The sequence below is a fragment of the Anthonomus grandis genome, chromosome 7, assembly GCF_022605725.1.
Source record: "Anthonomus grandis grandis chromosome 7, icAntGran1.3, whole genome shotgun sequence".
Classification (NCBI taxonomy): Eukaryota; Metazoa; Arthropoda; class Insecta; order Coleoptera; family Curculionidae; genus Anthonomus; species Anthonomus grandis.
Genome location: NC_065552.1, coordinates 9,410,840 through 9,423,547, shown reverse-complemented (window position 1 = coordinate 9,423,547; position 12,708 = coordinate 9,410,840). Strand labels below are relative to the sequence as shown.

The following is a 12,708-nucleotide window of genomic DNA, read 5'->3' as shown; positions in this document are numbered from 1 at the left end:
GTCAGGTTAGTTCTGGGACCACCGTCGTGAGCAGGCTTGTTTTTTGTAAATCCTAAACGTAAAAATGAAACATCTATTTATATTATCTATAAAAATAACAAGTTTGTCCTACTAAAATGTGAATCCAAGATTAATTCTAGATGTTTGGTCCAGAGGGTCTGCAGAAATCTGTATAACACGCCTGTAGAAACAAATAGGTCAATGGCAACCAAGGTAACATGAGGCGTTCTCAATAGGTTGATAGCAACCGATCCAATTGTTAGCTTTAAACACATGTTCTAATAAACTTTCGTCAAAACCAATCGAGTTTCACGACTGAGAAGTGATTTTTAAACGCGTTTTTTCTATTAAGTTAGGAATTACAAAAGAACTGACTAAAGATGTTACGCGTCAAGGCCGTGAGGGTGCGCGCCTGTCCCGAAATCACGATGCGTCGTATACTCCTGAATTCGCGATATGTAAAAGAGGAGGTGTTGCCAAAATGACAAAAATTTTCGTGCTTAAAGCTTAAGTGCTTTTGTTATAATTTTCATGATAAAATAAGTTTATTTTCGATATTCTTTTAGCAAAATACTTTGCTCAATTATTTGTTTAGAATATTTGTATCTTTAAATAATTACATATGTTCTTTTGATATCTGAAAAATGCTTATTTTTAGGCTTTTAAAATTATTAATTTATTTCGATATCCATATGGCGTTTTCTAATTTTTTATATAAAATATAGCCCTTTTATTATAAAAACTTGAAGAATATTAATTTAATTAATTTTATCGTTACTGATTTTTCGCTAACATGGATATTACAATTGTTGGCAAGCTTTAATAAAAGTTTATTCATAAATATGAGACACAACGGAAATGGGACATGATTAGGTATGCTTAAAAATAATAATGTGACATTACTAGAGTGTTAATTTTGGCGAATTTGCGAATTAATACTTACCCTGTTACGTAATTTTTAGGATTTTTCAATCATGTTTTCTTTTTAATCTTTTAGGAACACATTTATTTTTCCAATGTGATAACTCAGTGTGATAATCTGATCACTCAAAAGCGTTAATAGTAATTCACATGTTGTATTTTCTATAATATATTAGAACTAAACCCTTTTGTAAAAGAAATAATTTAATAAGCATTCAATCATGCAACTTTATCCTCAAAAATAATTAATACTAGGTGTATTTAAAATTAATAAATATTGCTGATTGATTTATATAGGAGCGACAACACTGTATAAAATATGTATTAAAACAACAACAAAAATCCCTTCCGTTACCCTTCCTTTCAGGTAAAATATTATAACTTAATAACCTTATTATTCTCAAATCATTTATATAAAAATAAGGAAACACCTTTTTATATTATATCACAATTTAAAGACTTAAGAACCTTTTACCTACTACTTTATTACTCTTTTCGGATTAAGGAATAATTTGATGATTTTTAAATACTTATAAGACTACCTGTATGCCAAAAATTTCCAAATAGGGTCAGTGTAAGTTAAACTATCCTAACGTGTAGTTGTGTTTCTTAAGCTAAAAAAATGTACGTACTAAGAAAACGTGTCACTAAAACTGAAAAAATTCAAAAAATATGGGAAAAACTTGTTAAGGAAACTGATTTGAAAATAACTTCACCTACAAGTAAGTGTTATTTAATCATAATTTTTATTTTATTCACTCTATGCATATTAATCTTTAATAATTATATCTAAGTGTTTTGTTATTTTTTAATAGAATATTGCTTGAGCATAGTTTAAATTATTTATAACTAAAATTATTTATTTTTTCAATTTTAAAAACTTCTATGATAAAATAAAAATGTACACACAAGAGGTGATAGGTAAGCCATTTAAAAATACCAAACGTTACTTCCATATTTTCTTTAAAAAATTTAAGTCTTTTTCCTTATATAATAGGATAAAATCTTTAACAAAACTTATTTATTCTTCCCTAAATTTAATAGTAAATAAGTAGAAAATACAGTATAAATATGAGATCAAAAGACAATTTAAGGCTATTGTGTTCGATTAGTCAAGTGACTTATACAAATATATATATTAACTGCATTCCTAAAAAAAAAACTGCAATTTGATACAATTGACTGTATTATTTAGAGCGTTGTTTATAATATTTGTAATCGCCACTACGGTTATTGCATATTAAAAGATTATTTCAAAATCCAAAACTTTGTTTATTTCCAAAAGAGAAAATATTTCCTAATTATCTTTTCATTTTGCTGCCAGTATTAATTAGCGAAATGGATTTTAAGTTGGAAATTAATTTCTTATTTCCCGCTTTGTGAATAATTTTAATAGTTGCCTGGTTAAATGCCTTAGCGATGTGCTATTGTAGGATTTTTATTAATTAGAAGATAAAGTAACATTGAAATTAGATATAAATATTACGTGGAGTTCAATGGTGGGTGTAGTCAAAAAAAATAATTTTCCAGGTATTTCAAAACATGTTATATTTTTGCCTTGCGAAAATTTTCAATTTTTTCATTTATCTATTTCGTCAATCAAAACAAAAGTATCGGAAATTTTGGAAAATTTTTAAGTAGTAGTCGTAGATATAAAAATGTTTTGTCTAAAAGGATCCACTTAGTAAAAAATAGCAAGTATATCCCTATGAAAATAAAGCAAAATATGCTCAGGAATAATCTCTACACTGTTGTTTAGAATTCATATATCAATTTGAACAAAAATTTGAACGCACGCTTCGGTCGCACATCGAGTTATTAAACGGCTTTATCTAAGCACATACATTTAACATTAAATCAAACAAATTAATGATTATTTAAGCACAAAAAAATAGGTAGTTGAAGAAAAAAAATTTTTGCTTTTCAACAAAATACTTTAATGTTATTTAACGCATTATACAGCAAATCGGTATGTAAATCTCGCTTTAAATAAGATACTAATAAGTCCAATGAAATTGCATCCTGCTCATTTGAAGCTGATTGATGCAACTTTAACAGATGGCCTAATAATGGTAACAGATAACCGTTTTGAGGATGATGATTTTCAATCTGGGCTCTTAAACTCTGACTAAGATCAATAAACCTTAACTTTTGGTAAACTGTAATTCACATCCATAAACTCATTAATTTCTTTTAAAAAGTTTTACAATTTTTTTGAAAAATTTTCTGGTGATATTGATTTACGTTTATGCAAGAAACCTTGATCTAATGGTTATGTTTGGAAATCTTAGTTGGAGGAAAAAATACCAGCCTTAGTCTTTAGGGTGAGCAACAGTTATCAACAAACAAAATAATTTTTTTCAAATTATTTTAATTTGTTAATCATGTTAATGGTAATTTTAAAGTGAGCCGTTTTAACCTAAATTGATAGAAGTAAAGCTTGATATTTTTTAAATACTTCTTCTTCCTCTCGGTCTCTTATAAGATCCCTATTTTGCCAAGTATGACTGGCAATTATTTGCTTTTGCTGCCACTTTAAACTAATGCTTGTAGAACCATCAAATTGAGGTAGTTTGAGGTGCATCAGCCGGATGCACCTCAACAGATGCCGTATTGGCACAAACTTGTTCTTGTGGTCAACTGCTGAAGGTCTACAGGGGAACTCATCGAAAGTGTTCACGTCCAATGTTGCAATTTTGTTTTGCACTTCTTGGATTCTGTCCTCCACTAATGAAAGAATCTTCTTTGTCAGTAAAGAATATTTTTTTAGAATTTCTTTTTTTAACTCGCTTTTTGAACTGGCATTATTTTCTAAAATCTCTTATTCTATCCTGGTATAATTCTCTTTTAGTGTGGCACAGTTTTCTTTCAGTTTTATAGAATTTATCTTCCAGCAGTTCTTTTTTCAAACTTTGCAACACTTCACCGATATCAGGTTATTGCCTTTCTCAAGTAATAAGTTAGGAAGGCGCTTTATTTCCCATCATATCGCAGTCCGTTTTCTCTAGTTCCAGAACAGCTTTGGCATTTTCACACACTTTTAGTCTACTATTATTTATTTCCACCAATGTCCAGTTGACTGACGTCTAATTCATACCCCACTTCTCACACCAATGTAGCGTTTGTCCCGTTTGTCAGGTATAAATAAAAATAATCGAAAATGGTTAAGTAATTTATTTACACACTTTATCTTCGAAAACACGATCATTCACGACTACTAGACATTGCTATTACTATTTAAATCTCGTGCCAATATTTCGAAATCTACTTCACTGAACTAACAACTATCGGTGATGCGGTCCCTTATATACTCGGCAAAACGCTGTTCCGGAAGCTTCTCGCCAACCTTCGAGATGTCGTACGGTGTGCAAATTGCGTCATTACGGAATGACGGAGATTCAGCTGGTTTCTTAGCATTTACGATGTCGTTACAATATTTAGACTCATTTATTTACTCTCATTTCCTACCACATTGACCAGTTGTTATAGGTCGTGTATATTGTCGCCGATCAAACCGCGTCATCAGTTTATTGGATATTGTTAATCTATACTCTATTAACCTTTATTTCCAATTGTTCTGAAGCTCCTTGAAAAATTGCTTTAGAATTTAAATTAAATAGGAATAGAAAGAGCACACATCTCTGCCGAATTATTCTCTTGATTAGGTATTGGACATGTTATTGTCTAATTTTGTTTGTGCATTTTAGTTCCAAAATAAGTTTTTAATTTCATGTCTTTCTGATCTTTATCAAGTTTTTGAGGCGCTGCATTAATTTGTCGTGTTGCACGCAAATACTTTATCATAATCTATACAGCACACACAACACGTCCCTTGTTCGGTCGTAGCAGTTCTGGGCAAGTACTTAGGTTGTGACTTTCGCCTCTTATACCCAATCTATGCCTAAAGATAAATTGATTCCTTCATATCTCTTATAACCAAAATATAATATAATTAAAATATATATAATAAAATATAAGCCAAACAAATACATATTTTTTCTGTATTTATACACAAAATATTATGTATGATGCGTATTATTTTATAGTATAAAAAGCTGGATACTGAAAGTTAGAACAACCACGGGATAGGGTCAGAAGTAATGACGAATTTCCATTAATGGATATCAGTAGTAGGAGGAAAACAAGTTTTTTACATGTAAATAACAAAAAATAAATAAATAATTTAATAAATAAAATAAATAATAAATAAACATTATACAAAACTATACAAAACTAACCTTCCGAAAGAAATATATAAATCTTTGTTTAAGCCCTATTAAGTTGAAAAGATGCGTTTTAAACCATTGTCCGTTAAACTTCCAGAATGCGCCATTTATAAGCTTTAAAGCTCGACAGGAAAAAGCTCTTTAAACCATCATTAATATTTATTCATGTGGCTTACCATAATATTTTATATATGATATATAGATAGATCCTAATATGTTTTTAAAGCCATTCGCGCCAATCTGGCATCACAAAGATATTTCTAAAAGTCAGTTTAAAGGCAAATGTTTACGATTCTATTAGAATTTTGGACCAATTGACAAAAGGTTCAAATTTTATATTATATTATAGAATTGTATAAAAATTTTATTAAAACACGGGCGGATTTACAGATTACGGATTTTCAGATATTATACATTTCAATTTCAAAAAGACAAAATGTGGGTCATTTCTTAGAGGAAAATTACTAATTTTTTTTTCTAACTACATCACTAAACTCTGAGTAAAAAAATTATTTTTTTATTTCTATTACTTTTTTTTAACTCATACAAGGTTTAAAACATGATATCACTTTTAAAAGTGAAATTCTTCCTGTTTGTCCTGTATCTCTTTTATTATCATTTGTATTTTTAGTTGCGACTATTTGTTATATTTGGCTTATATGTTATTATTTGTCTGTTTTTTCTAATTTCTTCTTGCCTATTTAGAATCAGGTTTAATACAAAAGTTTTATGAGATTGATATCGATGCCCAATCTAGAACTTTATTTAGGATCATTTCCATAATTCTTGTATTGAGGTGAATATTCTAAAATTTTTAGGTATTTCGTTGTCTTACTTATGATGATTTATGTATAGAAGATTCTATTTAGGATGATTTATCTGCTCTTTAACTATCATTTATCTCTTATTTCAGTGGCTTACCATAATATTTTAAATTAATTAATAAGTCCTAAACTTATCTGAAAGAAGTATCTTAATTTAAATGAAGAAACTCTGATTATGGGTGAAGTTTATGGTGGTGCAAAAAGTTTTGAATATATTTTTTTTATTAGTCTGAAATTTTGTTAATATTTTATATTGTTTGTTATGTAGTTTTAGTGCAAAGTCGCGAATTAAACAAATATGGAGGATCTGAACTTCAGCAAATGATTTTTTTAAAGACACCCCATAACTTATATTCGCAAAAAGTACATAAATAACACAAAGTAACACATTTTTCATACTGCATCTACATATACAATGGTTTGTTAAATAATTATAATTGCGATTACATTGTCTATTGTACTGTTTCTCACACCAGATCTGGACGTTCCTCTTATTTGAAACCCAATTTTTTGCATACTACGCTAGGCTACTAGGTTACGATTTTTTTTAATTTCTTAAATAATTGCTTAGATCCATTTAAAATAAATTCTAAACTATAACAAAAAAAGCGAAAATACAAGATACGACAAAAAATTTAAATCATAAAACGCGACACCACAAAAACTATAAACATTTATTTATTCGCTTGGACTGAAAGAACTGCAGTGCACTTTCTTATTGAAATAGCGCTATGAAAACTGATGGCATTAGATGTCGCAACGTAAGAGGAGCGGTAATATTGAACCCGCAGCCTGGTTTTATGTCGACCAATTAAGTTTATATAGTAAGTAGTGCGAAAAAGGGTTGATTACTCTGCTGACCAACTTTAAAGTGGCATCTTAACGTAGACGGCGTTTGTGTGATTTTCGCCCGTTATTAATTATTTCTATAAATGGTTGATTCTAGGGTTAAAAAAAATTCTGGAGGCTCAGTACTTTTGCAGCCTTTATGTAATAGCAGCTACTGCTTTACATAAAGGCTGCAAAAGTTTTATATAAAATACCACAAAAAAGATACACAAAAAAATAAAATAAAACCAATGTTACAAGCTACTTGATACACTACTGAAAAAAAGTCAACAAATGATACACTGGCAAAACAATTGAAATGCGAATATAAGGTATTTTAAAAAATGTATTGTCTACCTAAAATACATAAATACGGAAACCCTCATTGGACCTATAGTGAGTTTTATTGGTTCTCCCATTTATATTATCCCTAAATAGATTTCTCAAATACTGAACAATGTGTTTCAAAGAGACCAATATTATGGTCAATATATTAAAATTGGTATTTAATGTATGTAGAGACAAATGATGTATGCCACTACTTTAAATATTCTTAATTCATCCAGTCTATACAGGGTGTCCCAAAAGTCAACGATAAGCCGATAAAGGGCAATAGACCAGGTGCTCAGGGATTCAAAAAAATACTAAAAAAAATCTATCTTGAGTACTTTTAAAATTATAGGCATTCATAGAAAAACCGAAAAAAAATACACCCCCTGTTGACCTTTTTAGTACTGTGGCTACAAATTTTCGAATTTCTTAACAATTTTTTTTAATGTAACCCTAAATAACCTTTCGATGAATTACAAAACTAAAGTCAAATACAATGTCTTTTGACCATCATTTCCCAAATTTAACTAACTGTCCTGAAAAAGAAAATTACTTGACTGCTTGGTAAGTGATTTCAAAAGTTGGCGTATCTAATTTAGATTTCAAAATGATAAGATACTTGCTAGATTATTGCTTCAATAGGTGTGTATTATTATTTTTTTAGTACATAGTCAAATGTACGCCGCTGCTCTAAGCTAAGTTAATTTTATAGTCAAAATAAATGAAATAAAAGATTATTTAAGTCGCAACAAATGTTAAAACTGTCTGCCTCCATTCCTAATACGTTTTAAATTGGATTAGTGCACACTTTTTCTTAATTTTAATTTCTCACTTTTTGTTAATTATTGTTGTAAATTTATTTAAATTGGGTGATCATGGCAAATGCACTTGCCAAACAGTGAAGTAATTTTCTTTTCCAGAACAGTTAGTTAAATTTGGAAAATAATGGTCAGAAGACACAATTTTTAACACAAGTTGCGCAAAAATCTGATAATTTCGTAAAAATGTGAACAGTTTTGTTTGAATTTAGTTTTGTAATTTATCGCGGGTTATTCAGGGTTACATTAAAATAAAAATTGTTTAGAAATTCAAAAATTTGTAGCCACAGTACTAAAAAGATCAACAGGGGGTGTCAATTTTTTTCGGTTTTTCTATGAATGCCTATAATTTTAAAAGTACTCAAGATAGATTTTTTTTTTGAATCCCTGATCACCTGGTCTATTGCCCTTTTTTGGCTTATCGTTGACTTTTGGGACACCCTATACATACATATAATTATTATACAGAATTATATACATATACATCTAGAATATCATTAATCAATGATTTCACCTAATACCACACTATGCTAGATTTTTGTATTAAAAGTAGTTATTTCGAATTCAACGGAACTTCGATTAAAAAACTTTTGGACTTAGGATGAGTAATTGTATATCATCGATTTGCTCAGATATAGTGATGTCAGAATTACTCAGAGAAGTAAGCTATCTTTTTTTGTATCATTTTTGAAGAATTAGGTTGACGATGTCCTGATTTCTATCCCCAAGGGAGGTGATGGTGAGATGCTTCAAGTTTTTAATTCTTTTCTCCTCAAACTAATTTACTATAGAACTTAAATACAATTACTCTTTCTTATTTTTGAAAACTAGCCACAATAATGATAGACTCCTCATAGATTGTTATCCTAAACCTACTAAACTATTTTTTAACTCATTAACTTGAACCAAATTAAAATCGTGCAATATCTCCCTCAAGCCAACAATTTTATAAAAAAATATTAATCTCATTTAACAATTCTTAGTCAAAAATAATCACCAGACCCTCGAACCAAGCATTTTTTCAAATCCTGTATATTAAAGGTTTATCGGAACAGTTGGCTCATACTCTTAACTGCGAGTAAATAAATATGTATCGCATTTAGTAACATCAACACTATAGGACGCAGGTTGTTTAGCAAAAAAAAATTTAATTCTTATACATTTGCTATCAGGTGTAATATACAATTACGTGTAATAACTGTGGCAAGAGTTATGTAGGACAAACTGGTACATATCTCAAATAACGGATTAAAGAACTCAAAAGAGATGTCCTAAAGAAAAATGTTATTCAACCTACAGCACTAGTTGAACATTTTAAGGAAATGTATTATTCTTGACCAACAAAAATTCTTAATTAAATGCAACATAAGTAAAATGCTATATATCAAAAAACATAATACTGGCAACTTTAGACGTGACACTAAGCCTAATACCTGAATACTGCGATCAAGCAACAACTCGCATCACTAAGAGATTTCAAAAATGTTTAAATATAAAAATTGTAATATTTAGAAGAATTGCGGGATTGTGCGAGGACTAGGGCGTTTTTAGTAAATAGTACAAAAATCTATTAATATTTTGTTTTACTATATGTCACCCAATTTTATGTTAAAAGTGTTTTTATCCATATCCAAATTTAAAGCAATTGATTATTCTGAAATGAGACATGCTTTATGATACCATTATCCCAAAATACCATTAATTTTAAGATTCTATATACCGTGCAATTTTATTTTATATAATATGTTTTGTCTTTTTTTCTTAAGTAAATATTGCTTTAATTCTTCTCATTATACATTTTTTTGACATCAAAAGTATAGAGTTTTCTATTCAAAAAAGGGCAAATTTGCTCTATATCACCGAGAAAATGACCTTAGTTTTGTCTAGTTCCTTGTATGATTTATTGATTTAAGTTGTGAAGATATTATCCAGAATTTTCTTCTTCTTTTTACCTGTGAACCTTTTTAATAGTTTAACTGAAGTGATCCACTTACTAAGCTAAATGTTACTAAAGAAACAATTTACGTTTAGTTAACAAGATTTTGAAAAGTTCATTTTAATTTCTAGGCAATAACCCAGAACGAATACCAGAACAAAAGTCTCCATCGCCCGACTCGGATAGCGGATTTTCCAGTAGGGGAAGCCTGGAAATAAGCGTCGATGAACCGATTACAGTGGAACCCAAAAAATCACCCATTTTGTCACAACCAAAGACAATCAGGTAATGAGTTTTTGTTCTTTAATTCTCCTTAAGTCTATTGCTGTTTGGGTTTGCTGAGAACATCTTGTGAGGGCAAGTATATACGCGTAATATCAATGTCATCCCTCAATATCCTACTACTAACTCATGATGATAACTTCATTAACCCATCAGTTCATTTAATCGAAACATTACTACTTCGTCATTTTCTTTTTATCAAGTTGAGTCTTCATTGCATTATCGCTCCATTTTTAGACAGGTACTACCCTCCTAAATATGAAAATTATATCTAATCCATTCTGGTTTTTAGGTAAACCGGAGAGGTAAAAAGATACGTATAAATGTATTGCGTCTATTGTTAGAGATCATTTATTTTCAATAACTATTTCTATTTAGGTTTCCTCTGATAAAGCCAAGGAAAATCGACGATGGCCGGGAGTTGGGGAAAAGTCCAGCTCATTCGAACGACAGTAGATGTCGCTGGAACGACTGCGTTGCACAATTCGACACCAGTGGTGCCTTATTGGAACATCTTCAGGTAAATGACTATAAAAAAAGTGACAATCTAAGTTAACGTTTTTTAAAACTTGAAAACAAGTTTTGAATGAAGCAAAATCAAGTATTAAAATTAATAATTATAGTAATGAATTAAAAATTTATTAATTAAGTAATAAAAAAAAATGGAATTAAATTCAGAGCTTAAGTGCAGGGGGTGTCATAATAAGAAGCTACAGATTTTATATACAAAAATTCAAGGTATTCAAGTTTTAAGAAAAAATTACCCTTTTTATTATTTTTTTAAAAATTTGTCAGATATTTTAATAACCGACTCTTTTAATATTTACAAAAATTAGGATATATTTTAAAGTTTGAAAAAATATAATTCTAAACTAAAAACTAAAACTAAAAAAATAAAAAAATCTACTTACATGTGTCAATAGTAACGATACATATTAATGTTAAAATTTATTATAACAAAAATAATTTTGAATTGCAAGTTAAGAGTTTACATCTCAAGAAACACACATTTACCTAAATGTAAATTATATTAAGATAAAAAGTTACAAGTGGAAGATTTATCTTAATATTTTGTTACAAGCGGAACTTTACTCAATGCTCGGCCTATAATTCATTAAATTCCATTGGAGTGTTTTTAAATTTTATTTAGTATAATAAACTTGCCACCTGCAAATCTTTTGGAGGCGTAAAATTCTAAATGGATAATCAGACATTTTCCAAAAATATATAAAGCATTGCTTTACCAATGTTATTTTTTAATATAATTGCGTTTTTTTATAACGAGTTGTTAGGTTTCTCTATGCGTTTCTTTAATTTTTCTATTGTTTAGTTACTTCAATATTTTTTTTTTCTTTTTCTTAGTAAATTAAACATTACAGTTTAGATTTGTATGTAGAAATATTAGTCTGTATATGATTTTTTGCTTGAATAATATTTTTTTTGTCTACATAATATTGTCCCCCCAGACAGTGCCTAATTTTTCCCATATTTTTTCTTTCTTCTATTTAAGGTTTTTGCATTTATATCTGCTGAATTTTATTAAAACTAATTCAAGAATTAGACTTTTTAAAAAAAAACTAACTATTTTTCGCTTACAATTTTTAACCTAAAATCTTAAGGCACTTAAGTTTTTTATAATAGTTTTCATTTAATTTTAATATTTATTCTACTTTTTCCAAATTTTTGACCTTTCTAAATGTTTAGTACATAATTTTTTTGAAATAGCTAAAAAACTTAACTTTATGTGAAATTTTTTTTAATCTTCCTGTTTTTTATTACTTTTATAGTTTTATTTTAATTAAAATTATTTAAATAAAAATCAAACAGTTTTATCAGACAAAAAAAACTTACAAAAGAAAAGAAAACATGACAGTCATAATTTGTTTGTATATTTATTATTATATACATATACGAGTATACTTAAAGTAGTACAAGAATTTACTTATATTTTAATTTATTTTATTTTGTTTAAAATTTTAATATCCGGACTCCCCGTTAACTAAATGTAATAAAATGTAGATTTTTGTTTAGATGTAATTTTTGTACCAGAAGTCCTTTCATACATTTTTTGAAATAAGAAATATTTCTAAATCATAATTATTATTAAAATTTTTTATTATTTTGGTTTGATTTAATATTTCTATGAATTATTAGTTTTTAACTTTCTAGTATTTTTTTTCAGTCAACTGTCAATATTGATCTTTTAATGTTGATACTGAAGAGATAACTAAAATTTAAACTTATTTTATTAACTAAACTACTAAATCTTTATCTTTTCAAGCATTTTAAAATATTTAGGTATAATTTTGAAACATAGAGTTTTGAAACTTCCGCTTTGATTTTTTATTATCGACTAAACTAATATATTAGATTGCCCAACACCGATGAAGATTTCAGGCAATCTAAACTTTGGGATTATTTACTTGAATTGTTGTTTAAAATTTAGACGTTCTTTCCTGTTTTATATCTTTGATATTTTAAAATAAAAAAACAAAACTAATTCTGATATTCAAAAAATATATATCTTAAAACATAACAGCTTC

At 28.3% G+C, this 12,708-nt stretch overlaps 1 protein-coding gene across 4 annotated transcripts in view; it reads left to right on the top strand.

Moving 5' to 3' along the window:
* Positions 1-12,708, top strand: part of LOC126738965 (uncharacterized) — a 316,299-nt gene that overhangs the window by 275,604 nt on the left and 27,987 nt on the right. For all 4 annotated transcript variants that reach the window (XM_050444469.1, XM_050444471.1, XM_050444472.1 and 1 more), the window contains 2 exons: positions 10,015-10,168; positions 10,544-10,685. In XM_050444469.1, coding sequence (XP_050300426.1) covers positions 10,015-10,168; positions 10,544-10,685 — 296 coding nt within the window. The remainder of the gene's footprint in view (positions 1-10,014; positions 10,169-10,543; positions 10,686-12,708) is intronic.